The sequence below is a fragment of the Pseudorasbora parva genome, chromosome 16, assembly GCF_024679245.1.
Source record: "Pseudorasbora parva isolate DD20220531a chromosome 16, ASM2467924v1, whole genome shotgun sequence".
In the NCBI taxonomy this organism is placed as follows: Eukaryota; Metazoa; Chordata; class Actinopteri; order Cypriniformes; family Gobionidae; genus Pseudorasbora; species Pseudorasbora parva.
Genome location: NC_090187.1, coordinates 21,086,476 through 21,111,200, shown reverse-complemented (window position 1 = coordinate 21,111,200; position 24,725 = coordinate 21,086,476). Strand labels below are relative to the sequence as shown.

At 38.4% G+C, this 24,725-nt stretch overlaps 1 protein-coding gene across 7 annotated transcripts in view; it reads left to right on the top strand.

Annotated features, from left to right (window-relative positions):
* Positions 1–24,725, top strand: part of lrch3 (leucine-rich repeats and calponin homology (CH) domain containing 3) — a 73,629-nt gene that overhangs the window by 2,716 nt on the left and 46,188 nt on the right. For all 7 annotated transcript variants that reach the window (XM_067419933.1, XM_067419937.1, XM_067419934.1 and 4 more), the window contains exon 2: positions 23,798–23,942. In XM_067419933.1, the coding sequence (XP_067276034.1) occupies positions 23,798–23,942 (145 nt within the window). The remainder of the gene's footprint in view (positions 1–23,797; positions 23,943–24,725) is intronic.

Genomic DNA, 24,725 nt, shown 5'->3' with positions numbered 1-24,725 from the left:
AAGGAACCGGGGCGTGTGAGGGAGTCACCTGTAAATTGCATCATATCTGTGTTACCCTCGGTTTTTGGTTTTATTTGGCAGAAATTCATTACTCTTATTGCAGTGTGTAACACGTGTCATAGCAGCCGCTAAGTGAACCCACAGAGTAATGTCATAACATAATAAAATCAACACACTCAGATGTATCTAATATGATAAACAAAGCTGCTTTACCTCATACTCATGACCGGAAAAGCGGAAATGGTTTAGCCCACTTTGACAAAAAAAGTACCGCTGCTTATGAGGCGTGTGTTGCATTCATCTTATTAACAATTGCTCCAGCGTCCTTGCTCAGCTCTCTCAACACTCGATCCTGCTCTGCTTCATACTATAGTAACATTAATAATCACATCCATGAACTTTATATCTGCCCGAGTCCTATCATGATTTTTTTATTTTGACGCTCCAACTTGGCGTCATCAAACTACATCTTTGTGTTGAATATATGACCTCTAACGGATGGAAAAGTTACATAGTGCACCTTTAATGCAGGTATCAGTTTAATTACTGGTCATAATTAACAAAGCCTCTGTCTAGTTAAATGTTATCCTGGTTAGCCACCTCATATTTTGTTGAACAGTCTGAAAATAGGAATTGGTCAAGACTACAGCTCTGATCCTGAGCACACATGGAGTCTTGTGTCTGTGTCAATATTGATCATCTCTGCAGTGCATGCGGAGATCCACGCATATATCTTTGATTTTGTTCTCATCCAAAGGCAGTCCACAAAAATGTAGACTGTCACTGTAGGAATGAACAGAAAAAAAAAAATGAAGAAAAGAAAGCTTTTGCTTCTGCAGCCCCAAAAATAGTTATATTGCTTTGCTGTGAGTTTGTTATGGTTTGCAAATGACAGATTGTGAGAACCATAGCTTTGTTTCTGCCAGATAGTTTATGGGTCTTTTTTTCGGTGATAATTTTTCGAGGTCATTTTACGGCGATAATAGGAGTTTAACATTGGCTCTTGGTTCTGACTGAGAGGTTTATCAATAATAAATAATGATGTCAATAATAAAATGTTTAGAAAAAAGTGGCCACTCTAATAGTACAACATTTCATTTTGGTAATGGATAGGGGAGGTGTGGGGTTCTTGTTTATTTATTGCAAAATAAACAAGAATAAATAAACAAATTAATAGCATAAGCACAAATAAATAGTAATACAATAAAATAAAAAAATTAATTAAATAGTGTTTTAATCATTTCAGGTAGATTTAAGTATTTAGGTACAGGAATACTATAGAAATTTAATAGATTGTATATTTAATTGTAAATGAAATACAGATTTATTCTTGTTATCTTTGTCTTTAATTAACATTGATGACAGACAGCAGATATATTAGGGTACTGTCACTTTGCTGTCAAGGATCCAATATACTGATACACATGCGTTTTCTTTGTAATTTGTTTACCTTCACTTAAGGTGAGTAGTCGATAAGAGATACATTTTGACATAATTTTTTTCGTTTCTGATTGGTCAAGTGCAATCATTTGTGAAAGTGTTCTTTTTGATACTTACAAACCATTTGAGAGGTAATTTTTGTGTTTGGTCTGGGTATGAGCCATAGACCAGGGCTCAACGCAAATAATTTTTTTTCTACTGGTCGGGCCAGTGGTTAATTTGTACTTGCCCTGCCAAAATTTGTACTGGCCCCACTACAAAAAAGTAATAAACAAAATTAAATGGGCCACGTTATTGTTTTTGATCCATAGGCCTGTTGCGTGAAGCTAGCTGAACAAACTCTGAGGATCAGAGCAGGGGCGGAGCGGGGGGGTGGCTAATGGGGCTTAAGCCCCGAATGTTTTGTCAAAAGCCCCGAATCTTTTAGTAAAAAAAATAAAAATCATTTTGTTTCATTTCCTTTCAGTCTTTCAGACTGGAGCGGCAAAAAATGAAACAAAAGCTCCTTTACCGTGTGTGTGTGTGGCAGTCGGCAATGCATCGCACACATAGACTGTCGCAAAATCCCCAATGCCAACTGCCAATAAAAACTAACGAAGAAGAATATACATCTTCTTCTTCGTCGTTGTCATCAGGGATTGGCGGGCTTTTGTATTTCACCAGCGTCGTAGTTAACTATAGTTAACATGGACACTACACATTTTTTTTAAAAGGAACACTAAACCTCACCGGCCAGAGAGAGATTCTGCGTCAGACGAAAGTGTTACAGGTTTGTGAATCCGCTGTTGTAACACTTGAGTTAACGTTACATGACTGTATTGCTAGCTAGGTAGAGTTAACGTTAGGTTATGCGAGCTCCCGTGCCGTCTCCATTCACAGAAGCATGTCATGCCTGATATCATTATAAAGCTCTCAGTCTCACACACAGCGCTGTCTAATCCAAATATGGGTATTTCCTTTGTAGAACTAACCAACCGCGAAAGTTTGCAGCCGAAAACAACATCTGATTGGTCATGGGTTCTGATGTAGCAAATTTGTCAGCTAAGCACAAAGTAAACCAAACTGAACTCTAAAGATTAGTAATGATGTTTACACCAAATTCCAATTTCACCTATGCAGGCTAACTTAAAAATAGTCAGATAATGGTTGCCTTTTTTATTTGCCAGGGGTTAAAATGAGTCATCCTTAACATGTTTGGTGTTTTGGATTCACTACAGCTGGAGAACAGTTAAATACCAAACAGGTTGTAGGCTCTACTTCCCAGATAGTATATAGATTTTTAGGTATTTTATTATCTCAAACAGCCTGAAAAATAGTGCATTTAGCTGATGTAAATGGAAAAAAATCTCCCCGGGGGAGTATACCCCCGGACCCCCCTAGGTTTGGGCTAAGCCCCGAATGTTTACATCGTCTGGCTCCGCCCCTGGATCAGAGTAGGTTTAGAGTTGACAAATCTAGATTAAATTATGCAAGACCGTCGTTTATACTTTGTCTGTCTCCGCAGCGCGAGGCTCCGCTGACTGTGCGTACGCCTCATCCATTTGGGAAGGTGTTTATACTCGACGCGCTCACCGGTGTACTATTCTTTGATATTTTTTTTTTTTTTTTTTTGAAGTGGGGGTGAAAGGCTCATTTTCAGTCAATCTCATGTCAGTCTTGAGTACCTATAGAGTAGTATTGCATCCTTTATATCTCCTAAAAGTCTTTAGTTATATTTATAAAAGAAAGATAGGCTGTTCCGAGTCTTTTCGGAAAAAAAAAACAAAGCGGATGGAGGCGTATCGTGTGCGCGGAGCTTTTGCATTGAGAGCGTCTGAAAGCTGTGACATCCTCAAGCCTGGAAAAGATAACGTTACCCTAAATAAACCATGGCTATCAATCAGATTTAACCATATATAATCCAGAATCTGACCCAGAGGATGGAATTAAACTGAAGTAGCAGCAACAGCAGGACTCTGCTGGTACTGCTGTCTCTGTGGTACTGTAACTATTTAGCACCATGTCAACATTTGCGTATTTATACGCGTAGTTTATGAGGACATGATTTGGTTTATGGACTATTGTATGCGATTGAACGGTAGCAGTAGCAAAATGGTTTTGCATGTCAGACTAGTGTTTATGTAGAAAACAATTGAATAGTACGGCTTTTTTAATGAAGAAGTGTGCTTTGTGTTTTACAATAAACAAACAGACACCTATAGTGGTCAGCCGCAGGTACCTGCTTTAGTGGCTAAAACGGGTGGCTTGTGACATTTTATAAAATTAACGGGCGGGGATGTGGGCGGATAATTAACTCTGTGCAGGCGGGTAGTAGCACGGATGAAAACGTGCGCAATATTTCTGTGGCGAGGTGGACGAGCGAGCGAGCCCGAGGCATGATGGCGAATGAGCGTCAACTGCAAGCCAAATGGTCTCGAGTCCTCTCATGAGGGAGTTCGGAGGCATATGGACGAGCGACACCAATAGGACGAGATATCACCAGACCTGAATTTGACATCGAGGTGTGTGTGTGTGGCAGTTGTCCGTGAGGGGCTGCCCACGTTACTTTCGTTTTGTTTGGTTAAAGTCTTTTAAATGTTCGCCGGTTCCCGCCTCCTTCTCCCCCCAAACATTCTGTATTACAATTTCTATGTCCAAATTACCATTACACATACATGCAACAACATGCCATTTGACCCATCATGTCACCACCACTGCAACGGTGCAATTTTTGTGCCTCTCGTAGCCCAGATGGAGTGAGCGTTGCAGGAGTAGCAATGGATGAAGTAAAAGTAAAGTTGGTGAGTGGAGTATATAGAATTGTTGACAACAAATCTTTAAAGGCACAGCTTGTTTTAGGCCATTCATGAAGCTGTTGTGATGTTGAGAGGGGTGCAAGATAAAAAAAATAAAGCATTTTAATTAGAATGATTTTAGCATGTGTGATTTATCGCGGACACTGGTCGGGTAATGGGCCACATATTAATGTGTCTGGGCAGGTGCGGATTTAATTAGGATATTTTCACGGGTCGGGTGCTAAACCTTACAACCTTACACCCATACATCGCATGCTCCAGTGATAAATTAACTATACACGATCATGTTGTTTCCTGATGTTTACTTACGCGATGATATCAAGTTACACACAGACATTTGAAGCAGTTTTACTCACCGCCTGCTTCCAAAGCACAATCGTGAACCTTTATTGTTGGGACCATAGACCGTAAAAAAATATGGACGACTCGACATCATCCGTTTCCGCTTGCCATATTTGAAGCTTTCAGGTGCCCTTGCACGGCGCGGACATCTTGGGACCGAGTCTGCGCAGTAGCGATTTCGGGACCGGAGTTGCGCAGTAGAGCGCAGGAAGTAGAGCAGGAAGTACAGTCGCGATATCAAAAGCCCGCCCACACGCTCGCAGATGCAGAACAATTAATTATGTTGGTGTGAAATAAACAGTTATGGAAATGTAGAAATTAAAGCTAAAGCTCTAATCTGCTCCCAAAAATTTCGAAAAAAGTCCGTCAGTGCCTCAGTGACAACTTCACTCAGAGAAGCCGTCAGTCTCAGCTGTCAATCATGACGTCACACCCCCGTTTTTATAGCATCAACTAACTAACTCGGACTAAACTTATTTTTAAAACGAACACCTGAAATGAAATCATCGTGATGATAACTGCCTTCAGTGACATATACTAACTTTGGGGGAACATTTTTGAAGTGTAATTTTATTATTTAGTTTGCCTAGTGTCCATTAGAAAACACAGAGGGGCGGCTATACTGGGACCGGTCGCCGGGGGGGCCATCGAGGCGCGAAAGCTTCAGTAAAGGAGAGGGAGACTGCAGGCTTGGTTGGGACCACTCCATCAAAAACACATAGTGTAAAAAGCTCAGTATGCATGAAACGGCAAATTACATTGAGAGGTAACGTTACTCTGCATCAGTGCAGTGCATCATCTAAATGGCACAAAGAAATAATGGTGGCACTGCACCTTAATGTTAACAGATAATTAAGTGTTCATTGTGATTTTTAGACTTCTGTTTACATTTTCATTATTTGAGTGGTTTCAATGGTTGTGTGTTGACATTTCTGCCATAACTGAGGGAATTATATTCAGAGGAATTTTAAGATGAAAATAAAAATGTTTAAATGCAGTTTATTTTTCTCCTGGTCCTTTTTTTAAATAAATTGTAATTATCCATATTGACCACCAATATAGAACACTTGTATTGTGATACAGTTTTCAGCCATATCACCCAGCCCTAATGAGCGCACAGAAAACTGTCTGTCAGAGTGCGTGAGTACCACTGAATGCTTTAAAATTGTTAAATGTTTAAATTGACACGTCATGCATTTTATAAACTAGTAACGGTGGTACACTGGCCCAATTGACCTATTGGTAAGCCCCGCCCCCCTTAGTTACTGTTGCTAACTCAGACAAACAAACGGATTTGCAGTCTTACAATGACAGCTGTCAGTGTGAGAACCATAGGTGAAAACCTCATCCCAAGATGTTTTTGGACACAAAATGTAGCATATACCCCATCTGAATGATAACCAAACTTTACTGATGGTTTATGAAGTTTATTACATCGTTTTTCACAACAACAAAAATCACTGTAAGAGCTGAACATAGAAAGCGCATTAACGTCTCTCTCTCTCTCTCTCTCTCTCTCTCTCTCTCTCTCTCTCTCTCTCTCTCTCTCTCTCTCTCTCTCTCTCTCTCTCTCTCTCTCTCTCTCCCCCTCTCTCTCTCTCCCCCCCCCTCTCTCTCCGTTGCATTATCATTAACATACACACAGCAAATTAAACAAAAACATTCATACAACAAACATACAGACCATGTGCCTTTTCGTGGGTGCAGTTTATAAGTTAAATCTGCATCTGCAAAACAACTCCGTTAAACTGCGTGCGAGCTCTCCCTTGAACTAGAATACCTATCAAAATAGGAGTCCCTCAACTATAGTAAGACAGATAATGTAATAATAATAATAATAATAATAGATTTTATTTATAATGCACTTTTCATTCTGAAGAATCTCAAAGTGCAACAAAGGGGAGGGGGGGATAACAACAAAAAATGAATAACAAGTAAAAATATAGAATACTACAAACAATCAACCAACACAGAAAACAGAACAGAAACAGAGCTGATGGTGAACAGAAACAGAGCTGATGGTGAACAGAAACAGAGCTGATGGTGAACAGAAACAGAGCTGATGGTGGACAGAAAACAGCTGATGGTGGAAGTCTCTGTTAGCTCCGCAGCACACTGTGGTCCACTCCATGTTTCAGATTTCTCCCAGCGGCAGTGTCCCGATGACATCGCCGAGGCACGACAGCTGAAGACCAGATGATGGGTCTTCTTCATGATGATTCAAACGATGGGGATCGCTGCAGCACCATGCAGGAGGCAGAACATTCCTCCGGGCACTTCTGTGGACACACCGGGGCCGGCGCAGATGTCCAAGCCGCTCCACGGTCGCAATGCAGGACGGAACAGCGGCGTCCAGAACATCCCAACATCATGCCGGACGCCGACGACGAGAGCCCGGATGACGCTAGCCCGGTGCAAACTTCAGCCACCATGCAGCCCAAGCCCAAGGGAGACCACCAGTGAGCACCCGCAGCGAGAAACATCAAATGTCCTCCAAACCAGAAACCAACCGCAGCAATTCAAACGTAAACATTAGAGAAGCGGTTGAAAACGGCGAAACGACGAACAACGACCTCTCAGTGGCTGCCAGCAATCAGCAACAGTCCCAATTGTAGCTCTGACTGTTAGACTAGTCACAAACATAAGGAAATGAAATAAAATGTAAATCTAATAGTACATTAACATGATTTGTTGTGGGTGGAGAAGCGGCGAACAGACAATGCCAGCGTCCTCTCCCCCACGTTGCCTAGCAACCATGTAGACCTTAAACATATTTAAACTTCCAGAAATATCAAAAATGTTTACAAAAACTAAACGATAAAGAGAAGAGAAGCCTCATTACGATCGCAGATGATAACATCCAGGATCAACACTTGTTCATGTGCCACAGGATTAGGTTAAAGTAATTTACATGTAAAGAGAGATGCACTGAAATGTAGACTTTTCGTTACTGTTTACACTACTGTTTTACACTATAATCGTTTATGTGTTTTTCATTTAACTTACACCGTTACATGACGTGAGAACAGTTAGTTGCTAACTTTAATCGTAACTTAATTGTATTGTAGTATGAAAACCCCCCAAAAAATCCTCTCAGTCAGGATACATAGTATCTGTGTTAAAGTACCCCAGGAAGATTGTTTTACCATTTTTGTAGCATAAACACCATCAAAACGATGAGAGCATCAGATTTTCCAGTGCTTCTCTATGGCGCTTAAACTGGAAGATGTCCAAGTTCCGGTGCCCGTGCAACTGATGCTCAACTGCTATTGGCTCATCTGCGTTCGAGGGGAGGGGCTTACGGATAGGTCAAATGGATAAGTGACAATTCTGTCCCGAGCGAAAGTCTTGTATTGCAACAATGTGGTGATGTGAAGCAATGTGCACATTTTGAAAGGGAGAGAGAGAAGATGCGGTAGCGTTGAATTACTCTTTCTTTATATGAATTTGTCACTTAATTTAACACTTGTTAAATGATTGATTTGGTCTGTGTGGATTAAGTTGCTCATTCAACCATCAAGTTAATTGAATAAATGTTTGCTGGTATTTCCCGCCCTGCAAGCGCAAAACTTGCGGGAATTAATACAATTATTGTCTGTTGGCTGTTTGTATTGAATAATTAGTGAAACCGCTATTGTTAAGAGTGTTTGCAAGTCTCTGCTGACTTGACCTGATATTGAACCTCAGATATTTTCTTGTCTGATTGCTTTGTCTGTGTTGTCTTGTGAATTGCCAAATGTATTGGTCTCCTGCTATGGAATGTTGTCTTCTCGCAGCTCAGAAGGCTCAGAACAGGTGTCCTCCCTCTTAGTGCGATTACAAGGCCTTCTGGACTATTGTCAAGTCAACGACACCCGCAGTGTAGACAGCACAATTGTCCCTGCTGACTCATTCATTAACTTTTTCATTCATTTGTGCTGTGTTGTGGTTATTAGTGTTAAATGTTGTTGTTGTTGTTGTTGTTGTCTTTCATTGTTACATTGATAAAGTTTCCTTCAAGAGGATGTAAATAAATATTTTCATCCTCTCTTGAGACCCATATAAGTCTAAAACTAAAGACGTCGTTACAAAGCCCATCTCACTAAAGTAGCTCTACAATAATTGTATTATTTTGTGTGCAAAAAACTAAATAACAATTTATGTAGTGATGGGCCAGTAGTGATCAGTTCATTCATGATTCGGATCGCCAATGTCACGTGATTTCAGCAGTTTGGCAGTTTGACACGTGATCTGAATCATGAATGAACTGATGAAAATCTCCCATTATTACCCTTGCCAGAGTCAAAGTGTATCTAAAGCAAATTTGAATTATATTAAAAATGAATTATTTTACTGTTTCAACTCATTTAGGACTTATTTGGTTAACTCGTGTGTATTTATTTATTTTTTACATAATTTCTAAATAAAACACCTAAAATTTCTAAATAAATAAAATAAAATGTTACTTATACTTGACGTATCTGTTTTTTATCTGTCTCTCTCAAAAACATAGTTTTGTGTGTAGCGTTTTTTTTTTAACCATGCAGCATTGTTTGAAACATTTTTTAAAAATTACTTTAAAAATTACTTTTTAAACCATGTAGCTGTTCAAAATTCTTACAGTCGGTTAAAAGTTAACCATTTAATTTAAAATCAGTATAATCAGTACTATTATGAGGTTTACTCTTCAATGTTTTTCCTTTTGCACAGTACTGACAATTTTAGAGTAAAATGTGTTTAACTGTCATTTAAATAATGCCATTATCCAAAAGTGAATAAAATGAAATGAACTTGATTTATTTATTTTTCTATGAATGTAGTTTAGATTTTCTTAGATTTTTGTTTAATTTTGGTGTGAAAAGCTTCAGCTATGCACGAGCACAACTTTGAGTGTTTAGGGGAACGCTACCTCTCACAAAGTGTGTACTGTGGTCATGTCAGATTTGCGATTGTAGCATTGGAAATGTTGGAGACATTGCAATTACACTTTTCCCACGCCATGCTTTGTTTTTGGACAGAAGCTCTTGGCCTTATACAAGCAGGCATGTGAAACTTGGTGACCATGTAAACACACGGTGGTGTTTCCTGTGGTCTGTTCTCAAACACACCATAGAGATGGACAAAATAAGAAGTGCTTTGCTGTCTGTTGTCATTTTTATGAAAAGGATTAGTCAAAATAATAAATTATAGCCTAGGTATTTTATCTGCCCCATAAACAGTTCTACATAGGCTGCTTTACTATCCAAAGTAATGAGGATTTTAGAATACACAGGCTTATTTTTCATCTGGTTAATATGTACAACAATAATTTGGTCTGATTTTATTGCATTGGTCTAAACAAAAACGGCAGACTCAATGAAATTGTAAATCCACTCTTGACAGTAGGTGGCGCTTATAAAACAGCAGAAATAGATCTGTTTCCCTGGTAACCCATGTAAACAAAGCAGTTCTGTTCTTAGTAGGGCTGTCAAAATTGCTCAAAAATGACGCTTGAATATTCCCTCTAAAACAAACACGAATATTCGAACATTGGCGCGCATTTTGTCAATGACGCACGCGCATTACGTCAATAACAGGACAAATTAATACAAAGAGACATTAACTACTTGTATAGGTAGTCTATGTAAGTTTATACATATTTGACAACGTATTACTTACACAAACAAGTAGATTGTTATTATAAATTATATAATTATTATTATTATTATTATATATAATTATTATATATAAATTAACTAATGGCCAAGACCGCAGAGCGCAGACCTCTCTCGCTCTCACTGCGGATAACGGTTTAAATGAACAAACTTTGAGTGCTGATCAAGAGTTTTGTGCAAGCAATTTAAAGGGGGGGTGAAACACTCAGTTTCAGTCAATCTCATGTCAATCTTGAGTACCTATAGAGTAGTATTGCATCCTTCATATCTCCGAAAAGTCTTTCGTTTTATTATATTTGTAAAAGAAATATGGGATGTACCGAGTCTTTCCGGAAAAAAACCGAGCGCCTGGAGGCGTATCGTGTGGGCGGAGCTAAAGAATGACATATGCGCAAAGCGGTGACAAACCCATCTCAGCTATCTCAGCTAATAGATATGATCCAGAATCTTAATTCGGAGGCTGAAATAGAAACAGCAACAGCAGGACGTCCGTCTCTGTGGTAAGTACTGTATTTAGAGGCCTGTCAACATGACATGATTCGGTTTATGGACTATTGTATGTGACCAAACCTTAGTAGCAAGCAAAACGGTTTTGCACGTCAGAGTAGTGTAACGTTATAAGTTACATAGAACAGCAATGAAGTCCGTTAGTGCATTTGAATGACGAAGCACGCGATCGTGTCGTTTACTGATGTTTACTCACGCGACGATAAGCAACAGCACAGACATTTGAAGCAGTTTTACTTACCGGCTGCTTACAAAGCTGGACCGACCCTTTATCGCTGGGACGGCTCCATCAAAAACACACTTCTTGGAGTGTGGAGATCCACTTTGCGATGCGACTGAAGCATTTCTGCGTTCAAACCGGTTCAAATGCAGCGCTGCCTTCCCGGAATGCTGTGCTGAAGCGTTGAAGTCGCCTTAATGTCAAAGTGGAGGAATGAAGTGGAGCGCAGCGCGGACTATAACTGACATTAGTGTTCACGGACGACTGGATCTGCAGCTGAGAGACTGTTTACAGCGTGCATTTCCTCTCTCGCGCTAGTGACGCACGCGCGCACCCTACCGGGAGAAGAGCCCATACAAGGACCTTCCGATCTTTTAACGTCAAGTAGACCCATACTCGAAAAAAACTCTCCGAAACTTGTGAGAGACCGGAAGGAGTATTTTTGACACAGAAATACTCTATCAAACGTCCAACATTAGTTTTTGAAACTTTGACTATGTTTAGGATGGGAATCCAAGTGTTTAACAGTGTAAAAAGCTCAGTATGTATGAAACAGCATTTCACCCCCCCTTTAAGGTCGCGAGACTTGCGACTCTTGTCCCAAATATAGCAGGCTTCATTCAGTGATTGAAACAAATATTATTAATATTAATTGAAGTTTTACAGCATATTGAGCGCTCCGAGCGAGCTGTGGTGTGGTAAACATGGAACTTTTCACTGACATGGTAAATAATCACACCAGTGAAAGCAGTGCATTTATCCTTTATTCATGCAATATCTCTTCAGCCAGTACAGTAGCCTACATTTTAGTAATGTTTCTGTTTAACGTTAAATAAAATGAGGCATGGTATGCTAACTGTATCTTACATAGCTTGCATATAACGTTATCTCAACAATTTTACCTCCTACCAAACAAAATCCAACGTACTTCCAGACATTACTTTTTAGATTATGGAGTTAAAATCTTTCTCTGCTGCGGTCGAGTTGGGCTCTAAACTTTCTGCTATCTTTCCTGCAAGACGCGTCCACTTTCAGCAGTGACAGTGCGACTCCTGTGACCTGTCCCTGAACCCCCATGCGCGCGCTCACTCGCAAAGCAGACAGCCACGCCTCCACTACCGCGGCGGGGGATTTTTTTCCGCCTTTTTTTTTCTTCAGAATATTAATTTTCACTTTCGAAATTCGTTTTTTAAAAACTATTCGAATATATATTCGAATTTAGAATATTCATTGACAGCCCTAGTGCTTAGAAACTTTATTAGGTGTTACATGGACTGGAGGAAGGAAAAAACAAACAAATGCCATCAAAGGTTTCTGAAATACAGTCGGTTCCCACTTCGAGAGCATTCATAGAGATACCTTGCATTCATAGAATCAATTAATTCATAAAATCTTTCAAATAATTTCTCATTCTGAATTCTGTCATGTTTCACGCAAATGAAACCCATGCTGCACCTGTGTGAGAGTGTTGCTAACATTTGCTGAACACTGTTCACTGTTCGCGAGTGTGTCAAATTGCGACAATCAAATACTGGTTTAATGATAATTAAAATATGAAACGGTAATACTGTTTCATATAAACCAGTTTTTGTGTTTTATTTATCAGACCGGTAACCGTCTATATTATTAGAAATTAGGGCTGAATGATATCGTTATCGGATCTATATTTAGATATGAACTTTCAAGGTGAAAGTTACTGTGTTAGTTTGTGCCGCAGACGCAGTTCAGAGAATCGGATCTGTTGGATTTACAACCTCTATGTTAACAACACGTGAATTCATCCATTTCTCCCGAAATACTTAAAAGTGGCTGGTGAACTGGGAATAGAATAGAGTAAACATTGAAATTACTTACACAATGTGTATCTGATATGAATAAAACGTGTCGAATTATAATGGAAAGGATTATTATTACCTCTTCCATAGACATCAGTGTACAAACTCTAAATGTATGATCTTTTTATTTTTCTGAGAAATGCTTGGTTTTCACCGAACGCGTAGTCATATCGTATTGTATCGATATTTGGCATGAAAATTGAGATATGAAATTTTGTCCATATTGTTCAGCCCTATTAGAAATACAAAAAAGCTGTAATATTGTGAAATATTATTCAAATATAAAATAACTACTTTCTATTTGACTATATTTTAAAATGTCATTTTGTCCTGTGATGCAAAGCTGTGATGCAAAGCATAATTACTCCAGTCTTCAGTGTGACGTGATCCTTCAGAAATCATTCTAATATGATGATTTACTGCTCAAGAAACATTTGTGATTATCAATTTTAAAACGGTTTTGAAGCAGTCGAGTATTAACACTTCCACAAACAGACGAGGTGGGCACAGTCAGCGGAGGCTCGTGCTGCGGAGACAGACGACAGTAAACAAGGCTCTCTGCTGCTGTCAACAGGCTGTGCTTTAGACTAACCCACATCAATTACCCATGTTACATTTTAAAAATTAAAAACCAGTCAAGGTGTGGATTGAGGTAGGCCTGCTATTTTTATTTGATGAAAAAAACTATTTCAGTTGTTCAAAGCTCCAAATGGAATCAGTGTATTTTTGTTTTGTCATCTTAATTTGGTAATTATTAAAGGGATAGTTCACCAAAAATTTACTCACCCTCATGTTGTTCCAAACCTGTATGATTTTCTTTGTTCTGCTGAACACAAAATAAGATATTTGGAAGAATGTTTGTAACAAGGCAGACGGAGCTACCATAGTATTTCTCCTAGAATATCTTATTCTGTGTTCAGACAGGTTTGGAACAATGTGAGGGTGAGTAAATGACAGAATTTTCATTTTTGGGTGAACTATCCCTTTAAGAAGAACTGACTGGCTTTGATGAGAAACTTTGCAACAACGACAAAGCATCAATGGATATCTTGGCCACACTCTGTTAGAGAAAGAAAGGGAAAAATGAATTTCAAAAAATCTAATTATGCTCTTTAAACATTTTATCAATATTAAGAATTTACTTGCATGTGTGACTAAACTAAACTAAAAAAAAAACTTTTTTTTTTTTTTTACCCTATATTGCAATGTACATGTTTTCAAGTGGGACAAATTCTAAACAGCATAAGAGAAAGAAAGCGAGTGCCATTTTATCATAGTATTCGTGGTTATGTCGTTCTCTTAACTTTACGGGACAATTTCAAAAGTTGGAACACGAAAAATCACATTCAACACAACCTCATAACCCTAAATAGCGTACATTATTTGGCCTACATTACACGTTTGACATGTTTCAGTAAATTTGCTCATTTAAAAATCACCACCTTGGCCTATAACATTAGCTAATGAGAGAGGCTGTGACACAAAAGTAGCACACAACACGCTAAGATTAAATCTAAAATACATTATATAGTATTATAGTTTACCACTAAATTAAGTTTTATTACTTAAAGGGTTAGTTCACCCAAAAATGAAATTTCTTTCATTAATGACTCACCCCAATGTTGTTCCACACCCGTAAGACCTCTGTTCATCCTCGGAACACAGTTTAAGATATTTTAGATTTAGTCCGAGAGCTTTCTGTCTTTTAAATGTAAGTGCACTTGCTGTCCATGTCCAGAAGGTAATGAAAACATCATCAAAGTATTTGTGACATCAGTTGGTTAGTTAGAAGCTTTTGAAGCGTTGACAATACATTTTGGTCCAAAAATAACAAATAAGACTTTATTCAGCATTGTCTTCTCTTCCGTGTTCCTCAAATAAAGATTAAAACGGTCATGAATCATGATTCGGATCGCGTGTCAGACTATATGCGATACAAATCACGAATCAATCTGCTGATTTGCAACTGTTTGAATCATAGACCGTAAAAAAATATGGACGACTTGACATCATCCGTTTCCGCTTGTCAGATTTGAAGCTTTTAGGCGGCCTGCACGGCGTGGACATCTTGGGACCGAGTCTGCGCGGTAGCGTTTTCGGGACCGGAGTTGCGCAGTAGAGAGCAGGAAGTAGAGCAGGAAGTACAGTCGCGATATCAAAAGCCCGCCCACACTCTCGCAGATGCAGAACAATTAATTATGTTGGTGTGAAACAAACAGTTATGAAAATTTAGAAATTAAAACTAAAGCTCCAATCTGCTCCCAAAAATTTTGAAAAAAATCCGTTAGTGCCTCATTGACAACTTCATTCAGAGAAGACGTCAGTCTCAGCTGTCAATCATGACGTCACACCCCTCATTTTTATAGCATCAAATAACTAACTAAAACTAAACTTATTTTAAAAACGAACACTTGAAATGAAATCGTGATGATAACTGCCTTCAGTGACATAAATTAACTTTGGGGAAAAAATATTTGAAGTGTAATTTTATTGTTTAGTTTGCCTCGCGTCCATTAGAAAACACTGAGGGGCGGCTATACTGGGACCGGTCACTGGGGGGCGATCGAGGCGCGAAAGCTTCAGTAAATGAGAGGGAGACTGCAGGCTTGGTTTGAATCTTTATTTGAGGTTTGAAAACAAACGCGGAAGAGAAGACAATGAGAAGACATATTTAGTGTAGGCAAGGCCTATTTATTTTATTTATATATATTATTTTATTCTATTTTTCTCTTTTCTGTTGTTGAGTTGTTCTGTATGTTCTGCTGTTTACACAGCAAAATAAACCCCTTGAAAAAAAGTATTTTTAACGGGTCGCAGACACTCGTCAATTTTATTTTTATTTATTGCCAATTCAATATAATAATCTTATCCATTAACTGTTAATAATCGATTAATGAGCATTGGTTGTCAGTCAGGAAAATTAACTGAAATGAGCATCCCTAGAATTGATCATAAAGTGAGATTTTAAAAACCAATCAGCAGGCAGTTGGCACACTTTTCAGGCGTTTGTTGTACATAATTGACATTTTTTTATATTATATATATATATATATATATACCATATTATTTATTTTAGCTGTGTTCAATAAGACCATGTGATTAATTGCTTTTTGAAACTTTTTTTAACCAATTGCCTCGTTATTATATGTATTTTAAGCCATTTTAAAGCCATTTGTTCGCCATATGTCTATTTTTATTACCACAAAAATTATCCGATTGCTTGATTAACTGTCAAAAGAATGGTCAGATTACAATCAGAAAAAGAAAAAAATATATTGTTTTAAAGTTACGTCGTTTTTGTGATCGGTCGTCGCAGTCACATCAGAGTATGCGTGCACAAACTGCACATCCCTTAATTATACCTGGATTGTTTTTAAATCCATTTACAATGTATTTATCTTCTTGTGTTGAACATTTTGAATCAACTTGGTATCTATAGCTGTTAAGTCCAAATGTTTTTATATTGTCAAAAAGCTGAGAAAATAGTTTTCTTCTTCTTCTTTGGCTTAGATATGATTTGGGTTCTTATATTTTGGACTAGAAGTATACTGCTTGTATTTGGTGAGTTATTTTGCATTGTTTTTTATTGGAAAGACATATTCAAGAGATATTTGATATAGAAGGAATGGCGCAGGAATCCTAAGAGGGAGATTCTGGATTGAACATTATTGCAGTGCATTATTGAGTGTTTCTGCTTTTGTCTTGCCTGTTGTCTTGTTGTGTGCAAGCATTGAGGAAGTGAAGTGAACTGGATATTGCTGCCTATATTTGACAAGAGGCCATGAGTCAGTCTGAAACACTTGACACTCATAAAGGAAATATAAACGAGAAAAAAACAAGTAGATGCACATCACTCAGTCTTTGCTCATCTCAGCCCTGTTGTTGCGTAATATCGGAACCTTTTCAGATTTGGAGTATCAGCCTTGTGTAAAACAGAGTGATCATTCTTAAAGACGAGTGGATTGGATCCTGTCTCGGCCTGATATAATCTGATCTGACTTTGCTTGTTTGGTGGGTCTTGCATGAGTTTGTAAAGATTACATGAGCGTCTAAAAACAAAGGGTGATTCTCACAACTCTTTGCTCCTAAAAATAAGCCTTTTTGGGTTGCTGTGAAATTTGACCTGGACATGTTCTTCACAAGTGTTTCTATGTTTTGAGTTCTTCATAATGGATCCAAATAGTGTTTTGGTGTGGGTGAGGGTGAGTGAGCATGCTGGTTTTAGGTAGCACTCTGTGTAGGAAGCAGACGTTACAGTCAGCAGCACTTCCTGTCTTCCCCATCCCGGATCTCTGCACAGCTGCACAGTTACAAATATAGATCCAGTGTGGATTGGAAAGCCATCAATACATCCACAAACCTCCAAGACACTGACAAACAACATCTACAGGCCATAGTCCCAATTTGCCTACTTATACTACATCCTAAAAGTATGTACTCTTTTTGTGAACAAAAAGTAGGCTACCGGTATATACTTTTGAGTGTGTAGCAGAAGAGCTAGCTGTGCTAGCTTTGGGACATACTACTTCGTCATGGACTCTGTTGCTTAGTTACGTGCATCTCATCACAGTTTAAACTACCGTCAATCATCGTCACAGTTCAAATCCTCCACATTCAGTTTAATTTCCTACCATATCAGAGAGAAATATAGCAGTACGTTGATCTGCCATTAGTGGGTCTTTAATGCAGATACTCTCCTCATGTGTTTAATATAATGATGCTTTAAAAAGTTAATGGCCAAATGTGTTATTACAAAAGTTCACAATGCTGCAGCAGGTGAAATATAATGTGGACAACACTGAATAAATATATTTTTATCAGGCTAAATACTGATAATTGATCACTCAAGCCCCTTTATCTAAACCTCTCTACTTAACCGTAGGACTCACACATCAGTCATGTTTGTAGTTTTCTAACTTTTTTTTATTTTTTTAGTTCTGTAGTTCTAGTCAAAATCACGTCAAAGTCAAACTCGCAATAGGTTGTGGGCAATATCAGTCGTTAGAGTGTGCGTCGATCTGTACTTCGATTTCTGACCGGAGACCATCCGGGTATCCTTGGAATACTCTTTTCAGCATACTACGATTTTGGACGTACTAATTCTAATTTCGAATACTATTTAGTATGGATATTGTGCGAAACGGGGCGCAGGGTTTGAATAAAAAGCTCTGATTCCACTGATTTTGTGTAACTTCCTGTCAGAACAGAGCTCACAGGCACACAATACGAGATCTGCAAACATGTCTCAATCTCTCACAATATTTTCCTTTTGACAATATTTTAATATACATGTTGAAATGTATGCACTTGTTTTGAAATTATTTATTTTACTTGTTTTTCTCCCTCTCAAAAAAAGTTCAAATTAAATGATTTATATGTATTTATAGTGTCTTTATGTCACAATAATCTCCTTCAAATCACAGAGATATGTTAGCAGTTAATTTTATATAATGCTGAATATATCGTAAATTGCATTTGCATTAAGTCACCATTATTTATACAGCGCTTTATACAATACAGATTGTTTCAACACAGCTTTACAGTGATCAACAGGAAAATGATTCATGATGCAGAAAAGATTTGTCTGTACAGCAGCTGTAAAAGAAAAGTGTCATTGTTCAGTTGAAGTCAATTCAGTGTTGATTCAACTCCATTGTGAATATCATCAACTATTAAATTAGTTAATTTAGTTTTTCTAAAAAAAAAGGATTAAACCAAATCAGATCTAAACACTCTAACAATAACCACAACTAAAATTCAAAAACACCTGCAGCGTTGTCTGAAATTTCCTTAATGTTCTGTCTGATGTGTCTCTCTATGCATTGCTATTATTAGGCCCAGAATCTCATCTGATCATGTTGAAATGTGTGTTTGAGCACCAGTAAAGATACTGGCCTCTTTCATGTAAGCCAGAACAGAAAAATAGACACTTATCTCACTTTAAGTCTGGCAGCTATTTTTGGTGGTCATGGGGTCTCGCCTGTAAGTGCTTGTGAGAATTTGTCCCTCAGGGTTTTGTGTGTGTGTGTGTGTGTGTGTGTGTGTGTGTGTGTGTGTGTGTGTGTGTGTGTGTGTGTGTGTGTGTGTGTGTGTGTGTGTGTGTGTGTGTGTGTGTGTGTGTTTGCACATGCAAATATCGCCACAGAGTTACTTGTATTTCTGATGCTTTCTGTATTTATTAGGGGTATATATATATTAGGGCTGGGCGATAAAACGATAACAGTTCGTTAAATTCTCGATATAATGCTTGCGCGTTATGCTGCGCATGCGTATTGCAGACAGGGCTTCTGGGTGCCGCACGCGCTGCTGTTTATAGTGAGTGACTGACAGGCTTGGAGAATCGGAGTGAAGTGGATTAATAAATATGAACGATAGTGAAAAACTCAGAGCTTACGACCAGCTCGGAGGACACAGATATCACTGACAAGTTAGTTCGCTCAACTTCAGTGGTTTGGAGATATTTTGGCCATCCCATGGACGTACATGGACTGCTTATCAATATCATAGGTTCACGTTCACCACACGAAATTTAATTATTAAATTATCCTGCTTCTTCGAAGTTCTTCCATATAACTTTGAGCCCAGCACAGCGGTTATTACCTTGTTAGTTGCGGTGGGTGACTTACAACAAGCTAACGCTAACTGTACCAAACTATAATCACTAAAACATCGGACTTGTACACGATCGCTATCATAATTGTTTTTGATGATTTATTAATAATTCAGCATCTCCTGTATCAAAAGAGAAATAATGTCATCGGATGTTTAAAATGAATAAAATAGACTAGACAGCCCTTACTGGAGATCCAGAAATACTGAACTTTGCTCTCTCCCTCCTCTCGCGACCAGCCCACTGTCGCTGAGGTGTGTTTGTTGGTGAGATGCACGACGTGTGTGTGTGTGAGAGACAGAGAGAGAGAGAGAGAGAGATGCATGCACAGTGGACCTTTTTTTTTGCCCGTTTGCGTTTTTAGTGGTTTACTACTTACACAATAAGTAATGATACTTTTGATATACAGTGTAGAGTACAAAAATGCTCACCACAATTAAGATTTTAATAAATCTACCTTAGTTTTAATAAATTGTTCACCTGTTTGGGAAGCGTTTGTCATGTTTTGACGATAAAAGATAGTTTAAAACCACAGTTAACTGTCTGTTTTCTACATATTTCACTCAGGAGCAAAAATATGCCTTTAAACTTTAAAGGGGGGGGTGAAATGCTGTTTCATGCATACTGATCTTTTTACACTGTTAAAGACTTGGAATCCCATACTAAACATAGACAAAGTTTCAAAAGTTAAGGTGGACGTTTGATGGGAGTATTTCTTTGTCAAAAATACTACTTCCGGTTAGTCATAAGTTTCGGCAAGTTTTTTGAGATCATGCGTCCCCTTTGACGTTAATGGGGGCGGAATTTCCTTGTATGGGCCTTACGGATAATTCTACCGGAAGCGCGTGAGAGAGAGAGAGGGAGAGAGCGAAAGTAACAGGCTACGCCCATCAAAGCGCTGGCTTGTAGGATGCTGGACAGGTGATGTGCACATAACAATGTCACCAAAAAAGTGCGTTTTTGGTTGCCAGACCAAGACAGTCCTGCACAGATTCCCCAAAAACCCCGCGTTAAGGCAACAGTGGATGTAATTTGCTTTTCCGGATCAGCAACTGAGTTGCGCGAATGTTTATATCTGTTCGCTGCATTTTGGTGCCGACTGTTTCATAAACAAGGCCCAGCTCGACGCCGGATTTTCCCGATCGCCTAATGCTGAAGGATGGAGCAGTCCCAACGTTACAACCTGCAGGCGATGAGTGAGACTGCTTCAAATGTCTGTGTTTTTGCCTATGCTCATCAAGTAGCGCAAACATGATCACGTATCGTTAATTGATCAAGGGAGCATGCGATGTGTAGTGCGTGTACATTTGTTTAGCTGGCCACTATATGTGTAACTTTATGTTTGTGTATTGTAAAAACACTCCAAACAACAATACACAAAGAGGGGGGAAATATGTTGAACTAAATAAGCGCGCTTCTTCATTCAAATGCGCTACTATTCCGTGTCTTTCTATGTAAACACTAACTTAGCCTGCCGTGCAAAACCAGTCCGCTTACTGTCTACACAAACCACGCGTAAACACACAAACACACGTGCACAACTGCACTTCCCACATGTACACCTTCAAAGACAAAAATACGACTATATAATTCAAGTATAAATATGTAAATAACACAAGCCGCTAAGCATATTATATAGTTAGTGTATGACTTGTACCACATAGAGACGTCCTGCTCTAGTCGTTTTTGCTGCTGCTCCTGTTCAACTGCAGCCTCTGGGTCTGATTCCGGATCATAGATGTATGGCTGTATCTGATTAAAAGCCATATTTTTATTTTGAATAAAGTTTTTCCCGCTGTTAGGGATGACACAGCTTTACGACGCACTCGACTCAACACAATAGCAGCGCGCTGCTGCACACGTCATTATTTAGCTCCGCTCACACGACACGCCCCCACCCGCTCGGCTTTTTTCGGAAAGACTCGGAACAGCGCATCTTTCTTATATAATTATAAAAAAAATAAAGACTTTTTGGAGATATGCAGGATGCAATGCTACTCTATAGGTACTCAAGATTGACATGACACTGACTGAAACTGAGTGTTTCACCCCCCCTTTAAAGAAATCAAGATTTTACATTTACCGTGATATTTATCGATATCGATGGATATGTAAAATTATATTGTGATGTAATTTTTTTTGGCCCATATCATATAGATAGGCTGGGCGATATGGGCCAAAAAAAAATTACATCACAATATAATTTTTACATATCTATCGATATATATTAGTGTTGTCAAAAATATCGATATTTCGATATGTATCGATACTGGAATATCTGAAACGATACGATTCTCAGTTTTTACAGTATCGATACCAGCTGCGCTCTCCTCTCCGAACGAAAGAGAGTTGACACACCGGCATATTCTCACTCAGCGCGGTTAACCTCTGAGCACGGCGAACGCGCGTTCTGCTGGACTTTTTCCTCATGACAGTGTGTTAGAGTTAGTGTGTGATCGGTCTGAATTTCGCGCGGGATTGCACATAAATTAATTCTACTAATCCCCGCAGATTTCGTGCTCACATCTGAAGCGCACACACATAGCCTACCGTAATAAAGCCGCCTCTGACATGATACAAGTGCAAACATTTGCTTCTTTTTCCAGCTTATTATTGGTCAGATACACTCAAAGAATTATCAGTGCACATCTGGAAGAGTATTAATGTAAACACAGTCGCAAACAGTTCAGGAAGAACGAGTAACAGGAACAGTGTTTAGGATCCATGCGCCCCTTAGTCTTAAAGGGACCGCAGTCATTTGTTATTCAAACTTCAGAAAGACAAACGATCACACTGCTCTTGACTGATCAACTTGTGTAACTTTAATAGTTTCATCTGTAAGCTATTGAATTTTTTTTACAAAGAACATTATCCAATGTTGTTTTAAATGTAATTACTATGCATTTGTTTTATTCAGTTTCTTATCTGAATGTTAGACCTACCTGAAAAAATAAAGCAGTCTATTTAATTTGTATCTTCTATTCTATTGCATTTATTTGTGCTATTGTTTGTAATCTGTTTATTTGTTCTTATTTGATTACTGTTTACTCGTCTTTTTACATTCAATTTACCATTCGAAATCAAGCTTTCTTGTGCTGCGTGTAAGCTACTGCAACACAATTAGCCCATTGTAAAAAATACATTGAGATAGCAAAAATTTGTGAGAGAATTTTAATAGTAATTGATCAATAGGCTAATTGTTCAAATCAAAACAATGCCCAACCCTAAGGAACATGCTGGCCACATGAATTTTTAGTAAAAAATAACAATGAATAATAACAAGTTCTGTTGTCATATTAAGCATCTTATCTTTTTTTTACTGTGGTATCGATTTAGTATCGATATTTTAGTCTGGTATCGTATCGAAGTCATAATTTTGGTATTGTGACAATGCTACTCTATAGGTACTCAAGATTGATTGTGTGCCCCCCCCCCCCCCCCCCCCTAAAGATGTCATGAACTGGCTTTTTTTTTTTATTCTGTTGTCTGAGAGGTCAACTAATGCCTTTCGTGTGGTTTTTACATTCAAAACATCATAACTAATAAGTAATAGGCTATTTTCTACACTGGTTTAGAGGCTGTATTGTAAATGCTGGGTTTGGATGGGCGTGTCACACTGGAGACTTGGAAGTAAACACCCACGGCTAGGATTGGAGAAGATTTGCATATTTATTGAGCTTTAGCTCCGCTGTCATGTCTAGCCCCTGTCAGTTCAGTTCTCATGACAGAGAGATTATTTTGAAAGCTGCAGCTAAAACTTTATCAAACAAACATAATGATTTATTTCTCATCCACCCACGATTGTATTACATGTAACATGTACATAAGCGTGAACACACACACACACACACACACACACGTGCGCGCCCAGATCGTTTTGGTAGCCTGTCTGGAAAACTAAGGCTATTGAATTAGACGTGCTGTAGGTGTGTTTTGTCGCGTGATGACGTAGGTATGAAGCCCACAAGCGTTTTATGAGCCTGCTGTCTATGAAAGCTTTTTTTTCGACTAAAAAGGAAGTTTTCAGCTCTGAAACTTACAAGATTATCTTATATCACCATGAACTTTAATATATCAAAAGCTTCAATTCATCACCCCTTTAATACATCCTGCTTCCAATATTGGCAAATTTAGATCCATAGTGGTTAGAGTTGCAAAGTTTCCAGAAACTTTCCAGGATTTTGGCTAATACTGATATAATAGTGTAGTTTCATTTACCTGCTGGAGAGTAGAGATTCTAGAGGGGTTTTAAAGATTTGTTTCCAGGAAAATGGTCCAGAAATGAGCCAAGAACTCGTCAAACACGCTTTTACATGAGTGAAACCAAACACAGGTGTGCAGCTCGTCTCCTGCCAGACATGCGTTTCTTATTGTCTTTTTTTCTTGTCCATCTCTCTTTCTCTCTCTGTTATCAGATCTGTCACGAAACAGGTTGACGGAGCTGCCGATGGATGTGTGCATGTTTGTGTCGCTGGAGAATTTGAACCTGTACCAGAACTGCCTACGTTCACTACCAGAGAGTCTGATCAACCTACAGTCCCTCACCTACCTAAATATCAGGTCACCACATTCATAACATTACAGTACTCAATTTTGTAAAATGTGTCATGAATTTGTTTTGTTTATGTAATTATTTTCAGATAAAAAAAGTTGAATCCATTATTACTATTGCTTACATTGAAGGCTAGATATTTGAACAATCTCAAACAATCTCTTATATTTGAGCCAGTCATGCACTGTTTGTGTTTCAGATGTTATTACACTTTATGTTGTTTGGCTTTTTGGAAGCGTGTGAGGTGTGTTATTACTTTAAGCGATCTGACTCACAAAAATTGGCCTGGAAGATGGGCACAAAAAATCCTGCAGACATGCATTAAAGTCCATATCTAGATACAGAGATGTGGGCTCTTTTGATTTTGACCAGTCATTTTAACATATTAGGAGTTTTGTTGTGCTGTTCTTTTGTCATTTCTTTATTAGCTTTTTATTTTATTTTTTATATATATATATATATATTTCTGTTTAGCTTTTAGTTTTAGTAATTCATAACTTATCAAGGCTCCAGTCTGTGACTAAAGCAGTCAAAAACTTTCATTTGCGGCCAAAAATATTGCCACTGGTGACAATATAAATTTACATGTATGATTAAAAATTAAACGTCTTTTTACCTGCATGTTCTGTAATGAGTAGTCCATCTTTTTTTTGACCTGCTGCAAAGTTGCAGTAGAAAAAAAAAAATACCAAGCTCGAGCAGCAAAATACGGACTGCAACAGCGAGGATCAGCTTTCCGTGTCAAAAATGCATGTCAAAACAAAAAATATCACACTTTTTCAAAGCCCTTA